The sequence below is a fragment of the Saccopteryx leptura genome, chromosome 2, assembly GCF_036850995.1.
Source record: "Saccopteryx leptura isolate mSacLep1 chromosome 2, mSacLep1_pri_phased_curated, whole genome shotgun sequence".
Taxonomy (NCBI): Eukaryota; Metazoa; Chordata; class Mammalia; order Chiroptera; family Emballonuridae; genus Saccopteryx; species Saccopteryx leptura.
Genome location: NC_089504.1, coordinates 338,491,535 through 338,508,444, shown reverse-complemented (window position 1 = coordinate 338,508,444; position 16,910 = coordinate 338,491,535). Strand labels below are relative to the sequence as shown.

The window sequence follows — 16,910 nt, the reverse complement described above, 5'->3', positions numbered from 1 at the left end:
GCAACCACAATATATCCTTGCTTGAATCTGCCACTTTTATAAAATAAGTTTTAATTCTGGTAGTGTCTCCTTCCTTCCCATGAATTGCAGAAAATATAGCTATCTTTAAAAAGTTTGGAAGAGGCCCCCTCCAAATACAGCTCAGGGTCTAAGCCTAAACTTGCAGAAGACACGCAGATACACCAGAGGCACTTCTGCACACGAGACACAAAGAGAAAGATGCTCACCCCTCAAAAAAGCATATACTCAGTACAGAACCTGCCAAACAGATGCCACAAGACTTAATTAGTGCTCACAAGGAGCTCTGTGACACAGAATGAAAGGTACTACAGACAGAAAACATTACAAAGATGTGGCAATACAATACCTCAAAAACAAGAATCACTTGTGACCCTGATGTAATGAGAATTCCAGGGACCACTGACAAGCTCCACTTACAAAGCAAAACAGGGAACAGACCCAAAGTATCAAATGCCCTGTAACAAAGAGAAACTGACATGCTAAATCCTGAGCTGTTCTCCCAGCTGTCCCTTCCACATTAGCACCACAGTGCAGTCAGGCATTTCTTTCACTGAAACAGACTTTTTTTCCCCATATTGTCTACCTTCTGTCATTACAGTAGCTTACCTCCTGCCCTGTAGCTGCTTCCATATCAAGAAACAGATCGAGAAGAGATCGGACAAGACGAGCTGCTTTAGCCTTGCTGATGGAATTTAAGAAGGGTCGCACATACTTCAAGAGTCCTCCAAGCTCTGAATGAAGGCAATTCAGAAAGGAAAAAATAAACATCAACATTAGGAATAAAATATCCACTAAAAAAATAACCCAGGATTATAAAATCAGTACTTATGTCACTGGAATCAGTCTAAATAAAATAGTAGGAATTTAAAGCATTCTTGCAGGTAAGAGTAGCAAAGATAACCTAACAACATATACAAAATTTGTACTATTGTATTCCCCACTCAATCACTGGATTACTAGGAGGGCCCTGAAAAAAGCTCAAGCCTCATTTATCTATTTTAATAAAAGATAAACAGCAAAGTACTCATACTCTTAGAGAAAAGTTTTCTGGAACGTAAAATATGCTTTACCTCTGCCACCTTGGAAAAAAATCATTTCCCTACAACCAACAAATGTCATCAGGTTATAAGAGCTGTTTGCTTTTTTAATTTTCACATGCTGCCTTAGCAGTTCCCCTCCCAAAGATACTCCTCGAACAGAGATTCTCAATTCCAGGTTCCCTCCCAAAGTACTCCTCAGTTTAGCCTTTTAGCAATATCAGTTCCCAAGCACTCTTTTGAATACTTTCCACATAAAATTTACTGTTTTTCCCTTTTAAAATTCCTCATTAATCTTCAAAACCTAAATCTTAAACTATGATCAAAACTTGTGTCCACCATAGCGGTTTTCCCCCTTGTATAAGAAAAGAGCAGCCCTGGCCGGTTGGCTCAGTGGTAGAGCGTCAGCCTGGCGTGCAGAAGTCCCGGGTTCGATTCCCGGCCAGGGCACACAGGAGAAGCGCCCACCTGCTTCTCCACCCCTCCCCCTATCCTTCCTCTCTGTCTCTCTCTTCCCCTCCCGCAGCTAAGGCTCCATTGGAGCAAAGATGGCCCAGGCGCTGGGGATGGCTCTGTGGCCTCTGCCTCAGGCGCTAGAGTGGCTCTGGTCACAACATAGCAACGCCCAGAATGGGCAGAGCATCGCCCCCTGGTGGGCAGAGCGTCGCCCCTGGTGGGTGTACCAGGTGGATCCCGGTCCGGCCATGCGGAGTCTGACTGTCTCTCCCCGTTTCCAGCTTCAGAAAAATACAAAAAAAAAAAAAAAAAAGAGTAATACTGTACAGTAATTCTAGAGGAACCTCTCTAGAAACAAGAGTTTCCCCCGGCCAGTTGGCTTAGCAGTAGAGCGTCGGCCCGGCATGTGAATGTCCCGGGTTCGATTTCCCTGTCAGGGCACACAGTAGAAGTGATCACATGCTTCTCCATGCCTACCAGTCCTCCTTCTCTCTCCTTCTCTCTCTTTCTTTCTCTCCCCCCTACCACCTGTAGCCATGGCTCAACTAGCTCCAGCAAGCTGGCCCTGGGCACTGAGGATGGCTCCTGGACCTCACTTCAGGCACTCAAGTAGCTCGGTTGCCAAGCAAAAGAGCAGCTGCCCCAGACAAGTTGCCGGGTGGATCCTGGTCAGGGTGCATGCAGGAGTCTGTCTCTCCGCCTCCCTGCCTCTCACTTAATTTAAAAAAAGAAAGAGAGAGAGAGAAACAAACAGTTCCTAAAAATTAGAAAATATTTCAATTAGCAAATAAGGAAGTACTTTTGGAATGTAGGTTAAAATTACCTTAGTGTCACTGCCTCTTTAATATTCTTCAATTGTAGACCCACCCTCCTGAGACCTCTTAATTCAGGGCAAGCACACCTCACCCTCCTGAGAATGCTAATTCAGGGTCCTGAAATCTTCATCTGCCTGAAAAGTCACAGGATGCATGAGACTATGTCAAGTAGAAAAAGAACTTTATACAAAATGGAAAAGTTCATCTTTCTCTTCACTCCCCAATACTGACCTTTGCTTCCCATTAAGATTTTTTTCCCATTCATATTCTTGCTTTCATGCCTCACTCATGATGCATTCCCATCTGGAATTTCTCCCCATCTCCTTGACCTATGTGAATCTTGAGACATCCTTTTAGGTCCAGCTAAAGCCCTAGGTAGGTCTTCCATGCCAACTCCAGGCTACACTGTTTTCTCCCCCTATAATTCATTTTGCATTTATGCAAATTTCAATTATATAGTCATAGCTTTATAAAATAGTCTAGTGCAATTTCTCTTCTCCCACAGCATTACCGACTATACTTGAACAATCTCTAGTGACAGAAATATTCATAAAGCACACTATTCCAATGTTGGTCAAACTAAATTCTTTTCTGAAACATGAGTCTATACCCTCCTTCCACAAGACCTCAGAGATTTGAAAACAATTGTCAGCCCTGGCTCGTTAGCTCAGTCAGAGAACAACATCCAGAAACACGAAGGTTGCAGGTTCGATCCCTGGTCAGAGCACATACGAGAAGTGACCGATGAACACACAACAAAGTGGAACAACAAATGAATGCTTCTCTATCTCTCTCTATCCAAAAATTAATTTAAAAAATAAAATAAAATAGCCTGACCTGTGGTGGCACAGTGGATAAAGCATCGACCTGGAAATGCTGAGGTCGCTGGTTTGAAACCCTGGGCTTGCCTGGTCAAGGCACATATGGGAGTTGATGCTTCCTGCTCCTCCCCCCTTCTCTCTCTCTGTCTCTCCTCTCTCTCTCTCTGTCTCTCCCTCTCCTCTCTAAAATGAATAAATAAAAAAATATAAAAAAATTTTTAAAAATAAATAAATCAAATAAAATAAAGAGCAAGCCTGATCTATGGTGGCGCAGTGGATAAAGCATCGACCTGGAATGTTGAGGTCGCGGGTTCAAATCCCTAGGCTTGCCCAGTCAAGGCACATACAGAAAGCAATTACTATGACTAGATGCTTCTTCCTTCTCCCCTTTCTCACTCTCCCTCTCTCCCCTCTCTCCAAAAGTCAATAAATAAAATCTTAAAAAAAAAGAAAGAAAATAATTATCTTCTATAGCTCCTCAACTTTCCCTTTGTCCAAGCTAAATATCTTCAGTTATTTTAACTGTTCCTCCAATGTCCTGGTTCCCAGATTTCTTATCACCTTAGTTGCCCTCCTTTGAATAAACACTAGTTTGCAGATCTTATCACTTGTAGTAACCAGACTGAAAAAAGCACTTTAGGTCAGGTGTGATCAATCCAGTTAAGGCTTATTTCTTTGGAACCTAGCCACCACATGTAAAACAAAAGAGCATGTTTCACTTTTTCTAATAGCACTCTTTGTTCAGGCTGAATCCATGGTCTTTTTTGCAGAGACAGGTTAATTCCCCACCTTCCTTTGTTTTAATAAATATTTTAAGTATATAACTTTATGCTTACCACACTGAATTTAATCTTGCTGGCTTTGGCAATAACTCTGAATCTTAATTGTGTCCTGTAATGAGTCATCTACAAAAATAAGCATACTTTCTGAAATGCTTTAGCCATAATACCAGATGCTGACCAGATAAACAAGGATGGATCCCTATGACATGATGCTAAACTTTCCTTCAGATTGACAAATGATCCATGTCATCATAAATTCATAACCTGTACCTGTCATTAATATTATGGCAAATGTTCAAATACCCTGCTTATATCAGATATGAAGTCTTTATCATTCCTCTAACCTAGGGGTGTGTGAACTTTTTCCGTGAAGGGTCAGATAGTAAGTATCTTTGACGTTGGCTATAAAGTCTCTGTGGCAGGTACTCAACTCAGCCACTGTAGTGCCTAGTGGATGCGGCTATGTTCAACAAAACTTTACTTACAAAAACAGCTATCTAGCCACTGTCTATAGAGCCCTGCATGTCTACTGGGCTGATAAGGCTAACCAAAAAGAACCAAGGTTGGGTTTGGAATAATCTTTTCTTAAGAAACCCACTGTTCTAAGTGATTAAAACCTACTTATTAAATATGTCCCAAAACTTTACTGATGATTACCAATTTATACTGTCTAGAATTTATTTTTATTACCTTTTTGAAAAGTGGAATAATGTTCGCCATACTGTTTCTTCATATCTGTCCATCCTCCATGATTTTCCTCAGAATAATAATAGTTGCTCTACAAATGTATCTGTTAGAACTATTCTTTTGATATAAAAAGAAAATGTCAGAGCCTAGAGACTTGATGTTATTTACAGAGACTATCTGCTCTCTCTTCTCTCACCTACCTTGGCTTCAATTCTTTCTGATGTTATTTCTATCTCTCTTTTTGAAAATCATTTTCCTTCCTGGAAAAGGCAGAAGCAAACATGAGCTATGCAGTTTGCCTTCTCTCTACCACCTGCTAGCATTACAGTATCTTCTCCAAGCACCAAGTGTGTTATTCTTCTCACTTTAACAGAGAAACAAATGGCCTCTTAGTTGCCAAAGACTCAGTTTGTTTTTATTAGCCTACTTCTATTTCTCAATCATTCCTAGTTATATTCCGTTTCTTTCCATTTTCATACACACTAAATTTCTTTAATTCCCATAGAATCATATTAACTCCTTCCTTCTATTCTGATATTATTTGCATTTATATGACCAGAACTTCCTTTTTAGAACCTCACAGAACTCAACATAATCGTTTAAGTCTCACGCTATGGAATCTGCAGATCCTGACCATGGCATCATGTCTGATGACGCTCAGCACTACTTCCAATCACTATTATGCAGCAGACATTGCCTTATTCAATAAGTCTCAAATGACTACTGTCAGCCAGGGACCCTATCTTAAACTTTTTGAGTACTAAGCCATACATACTGCTCACAATAATTAGGGATATTTCAAAATGAATACAAAGTGATAAAAATAAAAGCTTTTTTTTTATTATTAAACAAGAACATCAGAAAAGCAAATGACAAGTCAAACAAAGTTGTTTGATTAGTCCAAAGAGATGCCAAACCAACTTTTATTTCATTGGTGAAAGTGCACCATACAAAAGGCTAAAAGCACCGAAGTATCTGCACATTCCCTGATCCCCTAATTTTTGTGAGCAGTATTAAATGTATAAAAATTGAGGCTAGTGGAATAGACATATTTTCTGTTTTTAATATTATTTATTTTTTTTACAGAGACAGAGAGAGTCAGAGAGAGGGATAGACAGGGACAGACAGACAGGAACACAGAGAGAGATGAGAAGCATCAATCATCAGTTTTTCGTTGCAATACCTTAGTTGTTCAATGATTGCTTTCTTATATGTGCCTTGACCGTGGGCCTTCAGCAGACCAAGTAACCCCTTGCTTGAGCCAGTGACCTTGGGTCCAAGCTAGTGAGCTTTTGCTCAAACCAGATGAGCCTGCGCTCAAGCTGGCAACCTTGGGGTCTCGAACCTGGGTCCTCTGCGTCCCAGTCTGACGCTCTATCCACTGCGCAACCACCTGGTTAGACTTTTCTGTTTTTAGAAAACCCAAAAATCAAAGAACAGAACCCAAACCTATTAATTATTAATAGCTAAATAAGGTAAATGAACATAGGCCCAAGCGTTCCTTAGGGTTTTTATTGTATATACTTATATTCATCAAACTCTTTCTTAGAATACAAGTTTTTTAAAAGTTCTTATGATTCACCTGTTACATTCCAATAGGTTTAGCAGTACATTCCTAAACATCTCAGGTATGGATCGCAAGGAAGGGAGGACAAGGAACAAGAAGAGTAAAGCATGAAAAAGAAATTTTGAGCGAAGTAGTAACATTTTTGGATAAATTTTCTGAAGCACTGACTATATACTACATGCTCTTTTTAAATATCCATACTACTGAATAAAAAACATTTGGATTTTTCAACAACAGAAAAATCTTAAGTAACTGCACCTGGCTTTTGAATTCTTTCAAGAAAATTACCTTATTAATTATATAGTGTATGGACTCATTATCAAAATTGTTTTCTAACCCCCAAGCTCACATTAACTAACAGGCAAAAAGAATCCATAAATGTTAAATAGGAGGAAAGTCGGCCTAAAATAAAAGTAGCCACCCACCACTAACAATCCATAAGTAGATAACATGGAAAGCAATAACCATTATTCCATGAGACCATAAGATCTGAAGTGGGACAACAAGGGTTCAAATCCTGGCTCCCTTATAAATTAGCTGATAGACTTTAAGTAAAATAGCAAACTTTCCTATGCTCAGTTTCCTCAGGTATAAATAGATAATAGTATCTACTTTATCAAATTATTCCAAGAATTCAATAAGCTAAACCATGTTTTTGATTAAAAGAGTAGCTAGTTCACAATAAGGACTCAAAAACTGTGTTTCTTATAGATATTATAAATAAGATATAAGACTCATATAAACACATCCTCCCCCAAATGCATACATCTTTATTTAATTTTTTATTGGCTGAGTCTAATAATTAATAAATTAATCATGATTAATTGGAAAAGATCTTAGTGCTCAGGTTCAAGAAATATTGCTATACCTGACCAGGCGGTGGCGCAGTGGATAGGTAGGCCTCAGATGCTGAGGACCCAGGTTTGAAACCCCAAGGTCACCAGCTTGAGTGTGGGCTCATCCTGCTGGAGTGCAGGGTTACCAGCTTGGGCATGGGGTCGCCAGCTTGAGCATGGGATCACAGACATGACCCCACAGTCACTGACTTCAGCCCAAGGTCACTAGCTTGAAGCCCAAGGTTGCTGACTTGAGCAAGGAGTCACTTGCTCAGCTGGAGGCCCCCCCCCCCCCATCAAGGCACATGTGAGAAAGCAATCAATGAACAGCTAAGGTGCAGCAACAAAGAATTGATGCTTCTCATCTCTCTCCCTTCCTGCCTGTCTGTCCCTGTCTGTCTGCCCCCCTTTGCTAATTAAAAAAAAAAAAAAAGTTTTGCTAACTCACACCTATGATGCTCTCAGATAACAACATAATTTGGGGGAAAGTAATTCATGAGGTCACTTACCACAACTTAATCCATTCTAATCAGATAAACTCTAAATTCACTTTAAAGCTGACAAAAATCGTCCGTTTTAAGTTTAATCAGGCTTCTCTCTAAATACTAGTACCACTTTACTGGACGGAGGCCCTTCCTGTCAACAGGGCTCTCATTCCAGGGACACACCCGTCGTCATCTGGAGCCTAAAAAGTCCTGTTCAAATACAAATAGAATGTTTGGGCGAGGACATACACAAAGTCCCAGGTACCCATGGAGAAATCTTGGGAAGGCTCTTCCCATTTAATGTCTGACTCATCCTGTGTCAGGAAAAAAGGACAGCAAGTCACTTACTTGAATGCAAAATTCCTAGTCATTTTCACACTGGGAGCCTAAATTACTACTCACCTCAAATACATCAGACCCGCTCAATGAAATGATCCAACACTTCCGAGGCTATTGCTGCTCCCCATATGAAAGGGAATATAGTAAAGATCCAAACCAGAAACAATTCACAGATCATTTTATCTAAAAGGAACAGGGTTTTTCCACAGCTGCAGAACTCTTCCACCAAAGAACTGAGTTTAAAAATCACTTAGTTTCGGCCCTGGCCGGTTGGCTCAGCGGTAGAGCGTCGGCCTAGCGTGCGGAGGACCCGGGTTCGATTCCCGGCCAGGGCACACAGGAGAAGCGCCCATTTGCTTCTCCACCCCTCCGCCGCGCTTTCCCTCTCTGTCTCTCTCTTCCCCTCCCGCAGCCAAAGCTCCATTGGAGCAAAGATGGCCCGGGCGCTGGGGATGGCTCTGTGGCCTCTGCCCCAGGCGCTAGAGTGGCTCTGGTCGCAACATGGCGACGCCCAGGATGGGCAGAGCATCGCCCCTGGTGGGCGTGCCGGGTGGATCCCGGTCGGGCGCATGCGGGAGTCTGTCTGACTGTCTCTCCCTGTTTCTAGCTTCAGAAAAATGAAAAATAAATAAATAAATTTAAAAAAAAAAAAAAATCACTTAGTTTCTTGCTAAAAAAAATGAAGCTCAACAAATTGGCAATAAAACGGGAACTGTGTGGATATGTTCCCGTGTTCACTCACTCCAACAAAAAATCGAGACTTCACCCAGCACGTCAGGTACAAGAGAAAGCATTCCATCTGCAGCACTTACCTGCAGCTTGTCCAGTCTTCGCCAGGAGAGACCCCAGTTCCAGGATGCTCTGCTCTTTGACTTGCACTGCCTCCTCATCATTCTCCTGAATGTCCCGCTTCACTAGAAGAAAATCACACCCTCTTAAAATTCTGACAAAAATGAAGACTGAAGGAAGGTTCACCCTCACAGGACCAATTCTTTTTTATTTTAAATGTGCTTTTTCAGTCCATCAATTAGAATTTCCCTTACTGACACACACTGAGGTTTCTGTTGAAGTCATTTGGTTAAAACAAAATTCAAACAAAACAAGTTCTTTATACTCATGGTGGTAAGCCCCAGGTCAGACAATGTTATGTGAAAATATTAAACATACCTGTACAATTACAATTACCTCCCACAAACTAAAATCAAATGACCAAGTTACTTATGACTTTAAAGTCAAAAGTCCTTCAATAAACTTTAGGCCTGTGGAAAGCCTCAGGTTATGGGTGTATTAGGGATGAGCAGTTCTACAAAGCCATCCAGGAAAATCAACACTATCAAAGCTCCACTGTGATATTAGAAGGAACTGCTGCTGTATAATGGATTCAGGACCTGTCAAAATAACTGTGCTATCTGTTCCACTTTCAACTGTTAACTATTCTGCATCTGGAACACTGAATAGCCTCACCAAATTTGTACTGGTAATATTCATAATCATCACTAGTTATCACTTCTCTTACAAAGCATGATGACTTGACAAAAACTAAGACTTTGGTACTTCATAATGGAGTCCAGGAAAAGTAGGGCTGTCAACCATCATGACTCAAGCTTGCTCCAACAGGGACACTCTCAGGGAACTCTCCTTGGAAAGTGGGCAAGCAAGAAACACTCTAATTATAATGGTTACAATAATTCCCACTTTATGAAATGCTAGGCACGAAAAAAGTAAATTCCATGTTCTCACAGTAGTTCTAAATATTAGTGTGTATTTATAAAATAAAAATGGCTATGTAACAGTGACCGGAGGACTCTGGTTCTGTCACTGTAACAAGTCAAGATCAAAACTTTAAAATGAAACACCCTTTATTTGCCAATATCATCCATTCTGAGAGGAATCTTAACTCCCACCTCCTCTCTTTCTCTAGTACCCCCCAAAGATAAAAAGACATCAAGATCTTGCTATTGTCCTTCCCCTGCAAGAGTCAGGAGTACCACATTTCAGACTAGTAAGTCAACATAAAAGCGGACATCCTGGAGGTCCCACATACACGTGCATTCTCATACTACTTGTTGATTCAAATCAAATCCTCTCCAGCTGCGTTAAATGGATCACCTTACTACACGGGCAGTGAAGACCTAGTTCATGCCCTAGTGAATGAACCCTTGATGTCTGACCATTAAAAAGCCATCTCTGTCATCACAAATTCATTTCCGTCCACACCTGAATCGCAGTAGAAATCTGTCGGACGAGACTGGCTGGGGGGCTCTCCCACTTCAGTCTGCTCGTTGTGTGCAAAGTGTAAGACAATTATACCACTGTTAAGGAGGGATTTTTTTCCTTAATTTTCTCAGCTATGCGCAGCGGGCCAGTTCCCAAGAGTTCCTGAACTCCGCGGCTGACAACTAACTCGCAAACTCACTTCCAACCTTCACAGAGGAGACCAGGACGATTAGTCACCTCCTCCGGCCCGGCGGCCCCACTCCGGCAGTTCGCTCTCACCCTCTACGTGGGGGGCAAAGGCAGGTAGGTCTGAGCCACCTCCTCCAAGCCGAGGTGTGTGCCCCTCGGCGTTCCCCGCGTTCGGAAGAGGCGCCCCTCTGGTACGGGGACGGGGAGAAGCAGCAGCTCCCGGCGTCCCGGGGAAGGAAACTCCAGAGGAGCGAGCGCTCGCGCTCCCACCCGAGTTGGCTGTGCTGATAACAACGGCGGGAAACGCCTGTCCAGACCGGGTTTCTCCCAGGCCCTTCCACTCGAGGTTCTCGGGCCAGTGATCCGGCACGCCGGCCGGCACCGCTCCGAGTCCCGGGCCAGAGCGGGAGACAAGGCGAGGGAGTGGTGGGGCCCCGGCTCGGCCCGCTCTCCCACCCCACGCTGAGCCCACCGTGAGTCAGCAGCCGGCGAGGGGACGCCGGGGCTGCCTCGGGGCTTCCCTCCGGAGTGGGACCCAGGGCGGTCGCGGGGGCTTCGAGCGGCCTGTGCCCCCCGCCCGACCCCCTCACACACACAGTGAGTCAGCAGCACCAGAGCCGGCTAGCCCGGCCCCGCTCCGCCGCCGCCGACCGACACAGGTCGAGCTGGGCCAGCAGGCCTGGGGAGGGTGCCCGGCCACTCTTACCTATGGAGTGGAGGATGTCGATGGAGGCTTCCCGGTCGGTGCTGAGTAGAGACTGGGCTCTCTGGAACTCCACCACCGCCGCCGCCGCCATCTTACCGCTCTCACACCGTCCCCGGCCGCGGCCGCCGACGCCGGAAACACACGCCAGGAAGGCCCGCCCTTGTGTCCCACCCCCAGGGCTCTCCCCGACTCGGCTTCCAGAGCGTCATGGGAGTTGTAGTCTCTCCTCCAGGCAAGACGGGTAAAGGGGAGAGGTGCGAGTTGGGGCTCCTCGATTGTTGACGGTAAGCTTCCCAACACCGCCTAACGGCCTGCTAACGAGGAAGAAAGGAGGTGCCTAATAACAGGAGCCCGTAGCTCATCCACAAACGCCCCAAAGAAGGTCTCAAGCCCGACTCCCTTCTATTGCCTTTAAAAGAAGTATTTGAGCGCCAGGCCAGGTATTCACTGAAACCTCTTTCGCTCTCTTTGTAGTTTCTCAGGGCAGTAAACAAGCTTATAAAATGCTCACATGTGGCTCACAAAGATAGCACCATTAAAATGAGTTCAAGTATAACGACACTTATGGTAGACATGCGCACACACACTGTCCAGGCTAGAATCCAGGATGCTGCTCCACCACTGCTAGAGAAAAGTGATGTTAGAAAGTGAAATGTTATCTTTGCCCCGTGCACTCTATAAATCCCTCTTGGCGGTACACAGAAGCCTAACAGCTACCCAAACTCCCCAGCTCAAAATAAGAAAAACTGATTTTTCTTTCCACTTTCTCCAGTTTCTTCAACTAAAATCATAGATATCTGAAAGATTTGACATCCTATGTGACCACTGAGGCTTGAACTATAAGGAGGTGCTTAAAATGTATAGAAGGAGTTCAGTGTGAGCAAGATCTACCTCCAGGTGAAGGCAATCCAAAAATGGAATATGCTGCCCAAAAGGGACACTGTGCACTTCTGTTCCTAAGTTAATTTCTAAATCTATCTCCTTTTATCCTTCCAACAACGTTCTGTGAAGATATTATTATACCCCTTTCATAGATGAAGAAACAGGGAGTTTTAAGTGATTTGGTGAAGCTCGTATATTAATTTACAGAATTGAGATCTGAGAGTTAGGGAATGTATTCATAGTTCCTGGATGTGTTTAAATGAAAAATGGCTAACATCAGTGGTTGTAAACAGGATTCATGACGTTGATGAGGAATTGGATTAAATGGCTTCTAAATTTCTCCTAACTCTGAGCTGAGACTTTCTTTGCTTTAAAAAAAAGAAAAAGAAAAATTCCTCCTTTTGGTGTTCAATTAATATTGTACCAGGATATTAGTGGGCAATGAAATTCCAAAGCTGAGAACAGCAGGCCATAACTATGTCCACCTTCTAAAGAAGGGCTACCAGGTACACCCCCAAAGAACTTGCTAAAAAGTGACTAAGCCACTTCATCCACTTCCAGCCTCTGTCAGGGAGACATAAAAATTCAAAAGGGATTCGTTTATAAGAAATCACAGAAGAAAAAAAAAAAAAGAAATCACAGGAGTGGCCTGACCTGTGGTGGCACAGTGGATAAAGTGTCAACCTGGAACACTGAGGTCACCGGTTTAAAACCCCAGACTTGCCTGATCAAGACACATATGGGAGTTGATGCTTCCTGCTCCTCCCCCTTATCTCTCTGTCTCTTTCACTCTCTACTTCTCTCTCTCCCGCTCCTCTCTAAAATGAATAAATAAAATCTTTTTTTAAAATGTATTAAAGCCTGACCAGGCGGTGGTGCAGTGGATAGAGTGTTGGACTGGGATGCGGAAGTACCCAGGTTCGAGACCCCGAGGTCACCAGCTTGAGTGGGGGCTCATCTGGCTTGAGCAAAGCTCACCAGCTTGGAACCAAGGTCGCTGGTTCCAGCAAGGGGTTACTTGGTCTGCTGAAGGCCCACGGTCAAGACACATATGAGAAAGCAATCAATGAACAACTAAGGTGTCGCAACAAAAAACTGATGATTGATGCTTCTCATCTCTCTCCGTTCCTGTCTGTCTGTCCCTATCTGTCCCTCTCTCTGACTCTCTGTCCCTGTAAATAAATAAATAAAATAAAATGTATTAAAGCCTGACTTGTGCTGGCACAGTGGAATAAAGTGTCGACCTGGAACACTAAGGTTGCTGGTTCGAAACCCTGGGCTTGCCCGGTCAAGGCACATATGGGAGTTGATGCTTCCTGCTCCTCCCCCTTCTCTCTTTCTCTCTCTCTCTCTCTCTCTCTCTCTCTCTCTCTCTCCCTCCCTCCCTCCCTCTCCCCTCTCTGAAAATTGAATAAAGTTTATTTAAAAAAAATAAATAAAATAAAATGTATTAAAAAGTCTGACCTATGGTGGCACTGTGATTAAAGCGTCGACCTGGAATGCTGAGGTTGCCAGTTCAAAATCCCGGGCTTGAAAAAAAAAAAAAAAAAAAAAAAATCCCGGGCTTGTCTGGTCAAGGCACATGTGGGAGTTGATGCTTCCTAGTCCTCTCCTCTTCTCTCTCTCTCTATCTCCCTTCCTCTCACTCTCTCTCCCCGTCCACCCTCTCTAAAATTAATAAATAAAAATGTATTAAAAAAAAGAAAAAAGGCCCTGGCCGGTTGTCTCAGTGGTGGAGCGTCGGCCTGGCGTGCAGGAGTCCCGGGTTCGATTCCCGGCCAGGGCACACAGGAGAAGCGCCCATCTGCTTCCACACCCTCCCCCTCTCCTTCCTCTCTCTCTCTTCCCCTCCTGCAGCCAAGGCTCTATTGGAGCAAAGTTGGTGCGGGCGCTGAGGATGGCTCCATGGCCTTTGCCTCAGGCACTAGAATGGCTCTGGTCGCAACAGAGCAACGCCCAAGATGGGCAGAGCATCGCCCCCTGGTGGGCATGCCGGGTGGATCCCGTCGGGCGCATGCGGGAGTCTTTCTGACTGCCTCCCCGTTTCCAACTTCAGAATTAAAATAATAAAAAGGAAAAAAAATCACAGGAGAGCCCAAGCCAGATAGTGCTGTTGGTTAGAGCGTTGTGCCAAAGCATAAAGGTTACTGGTTTGATTCCTGGTCAGGGCACATATACGAACAGCTTAATGTTCCAGTCTCTCTTTCTCTCTCTTACTCTCTCTCTCTCCCTCTCTTCTTCCTCTCTCACTGAAATCATTTTTTTTTTTTTTTTTTTCCTTTTTCTGAAGCTGGAAACGGGGAGAGACAGTCAGACAGACTCCCGCATGCGCCCGACCGGGATCCACCCGGCACACCCACCAGGGGCAACGCTCTGCCCACCAGGGGGCGATGCTCTGCCCATCCTGGGCGTCGCCATATTGCGACCAGAGCCACTCTAGCGCCTGAGGCAGAGGCCACAGAGCCATCCCAGCGCCCGGGCCATCTTTGCTCCAATGGAGCCTTGGCTGCGGGAGGGGAAGAGAGAGACAGAGAGGAAAGCGCGGCAGAGGGGTGGAGAAGCAAATGGGCGCTTCTCCTGTGTGCCCTGGCCGGGAATCGAACCCGGGTCCTCCGCACGCTAGGCCGACGCTCTACCGCTGAGCCAACCGGCCAGGGCTGAAATCATTTTTTTAAAGCTTTTTTTCTCCTTTTATTTTTATTGTGACAGAGACACAGAGAGTCAGAGAGAGAGACAGATAGGGACAGACAGGAACGGAGAAAGATGAGAAGCATCAATTCTTCCTTATGGTACCTTAGTTGTTCATTGATTGCTTTCTCATATGTGCCTTGACCGGGGGGCTACAGCAGACCAAGTGACGCCTTGCTCAATCCAGATGAGCCTGTGCTTAAGCTGGCGACCATGGGGTCTCGAACCTGGGTCCTCCATGTCCCAGTCCAATGCTCTATCCACTGCGCCACCGCCTGGTCAGGCTGAAATCTATTTTTTTAATCTGCACCTTCTTTAAAAAACTTTTGAAAAATATAAATCAGAGGAGAGAATACTCACCTCACTACAAAGAGATAATACTGGCCCTGGCCAGTTGGCTCAGTGGTAGAGCGTTGGCCTGGCGTGCAGGAGTCCTGCGTTCAATTCCCGGCCAGGGCACACAAGAGAAGCGCCCATCTGCTTCTCCATCCCTCCCCCTCTCCTTCCTCTCTGTCTCTCTCTTCCCCTCCCGCAGCCGAGGCTCCACTGGAGCAAAGTTGGCCGGGTGCTGAGGATGGCTCCATGGCCTCTGCCTCAGGCGCTAGAATGGCTCTGGTCGCAACAGAGCAACGCCCCAGATGGGCAGAGCATCGCCCCCTGGTGGGCGTGCCGGGTGGATCCCGGTCGGGCGCATGCAGGAGTCTGTCTGACTGCCTACCTGTTTCCAACTTCAGAAAAATACAAAAAAAAAAAAAAAGAGGTAAACTCCACCCCTCCTCCTCTTGCTTCTCTCTCTCTGCCTCTCTCTCTCTACCCCCTCCTCCTGCAGCCATGGCTCAGTTGGAGCAAGTTGGTCCCAGATGCTGAGGATGGTTCCATGGCCTCTGACTCTAGTACTAGGAAGAGCTCAGTTGCTGAGCAACAGAGCAGTACCCCAGATGAGCAGAGCATTGCTCCCTAGTGGGCTTGCTGAGTGGATTCCAGTGGAGGCACATGGGGGAGTTTGTCTCTGCCTCCCCTCCTCTCACTGACAATGACGACAACAAAGAAGGAGAAGAAGAGGAGGAGGAGGAGGAGAAAGGGGAAGGGAAAGGAGAAAGGGAAAGGGAAGGGGAAGGGGAAGGGGAAGGGGAGGGAGAGGGAGGAGAAAGAGAAGTAATACTACCAAATACTACAGCTCTCTCTCCCAAACTGGTGAGTCTTGCTGACTTTAAGAATTTATAAGCCGCCTGACCAGGCTGGTGGCGCAGAGGATAGAGCGTCAGACTGGGATGCGGAAGACCCAGGTTCGAGACCCCAAGGTCGCCAGCTTGAGTGAGGGCTCATCTGGTTTGAGCAAAAGCTCACCAGCTTGAGCCCAAGGTCACTGGCTCGAGCAAGGGGTTACTCAGTCTGCTGAAGGCCCGCAGTCAAGGCACATATGAGAAAGCAATCAATGAACAATTAAGGTGTTGCAACGCACAACGAAAAACTAATGATTGATGCTTCTCATCTCTCTGTTGCTGTCTGTCTGTCCCTGTCTATCCCTCTCTCTGACTTTCTCTGTCTGTGTAAAAAAAAAAAAAAAAATTATAAGTCTATCTCTATACAAACACCATGGTGAACCAGACGTGTGTCTCCAGGAGTTCACACGTTTATGAAAATGGTTACCCACTTTTGTCCTGAAGAATTCTGAAGTAGGGACGCTGACGGATATATTCCATAGTAGGACAAGGAGAAAGTATCAATGGGGCAGCCTCCACTACCTATGTTGGTCATGGGCCAAAGGATGGTAAAGACTGTCTTGAAAGGACCCACTCAATAGGGCCACCTGCCAGTAACAAGAAGCTGGAAGGATGGACTTCAGGAGGCAGTCACTGAAGGGAGGTGGGGGTCCTGAGTTCCATTGGTCCATTGGTGAAGCCGTTAAAGAACCCGTAAATGCTTCAGCACAGGAGAATCAGCCCCTGGGTCTCTGCCTCTGATAGCACTAGGCATGTAAAAGATTTTTAACTCTTTTCTTATAATATCTTCTACTTCTTTGCCCTATCCAAACTCATCCCACTTCCACATGCTGGACGAGACCCAGACAGAGCAGAGTGAAAGAGGAGAAAGAAAAGAATGAAAGAATAGGTGAAACTCAATTTTTCAACTGCCTGAGAGCAAGAAAGGGGTAAAACAGGAAATGGAAGCTTTGCTTTAGGCTATTCTAGACTTTTTTCTTTATATATTGTATTTTTTGAGAGAAGTTTTAGGTTCACCACAAAATTGAACAGAAAGTAAAGATAGACTGGATGTTTAATCATTACAGATGACCTAAAAGTTAGGGAATTTGCCTAAGATGTCATCCAGGGGAAGGGAATAGATTCCGCAAAGAGTGAATGCAGTTTGTACCCACATCCA

At 44.9% G+C, this 16,910-nt stretch overlaps 1 protein-coding gene across 3 annotated transcripts in view; it reads right to left on the bottom strand.

Annotated features, from left to right (window-relative positions):
• PSMD11 (proteasome 26S subunit, non-ATPase 11) overlaps positions 1-11,099 on the bottom strand; it is a 40,359-nt gene extending 29,260 nt beyond the window's left edge. For 2 of the 3 annotated variants that reach the window (XM_066363823.1, XM_066363822.1), the window contains exons 1-3: positions 10,959-11,093; positions 8,659-8,760; positions 628-752 (exon numbers count right to left, since the gene is read on the bottom strand). In XM_066363823.1, coding sequence (XP_066219920.1) covers positions 628-752; positions 8,659-8,760; positions 10,959-11,049 — 318 coding nt within the window. In that variant the 5' untranslated portion in view covers positions 11,050-11,093. Of the gene's footprint in view, positions 1-627; positions 753-8,658; positions 8,761-10,958 lie in introns of all 3 variants that reach the window. The other variant, XM_066363824.1, reaches the window with a different exon arrangement.
• Positions 11,100-16,910: the final 5,811 nt, after the last annotated feature.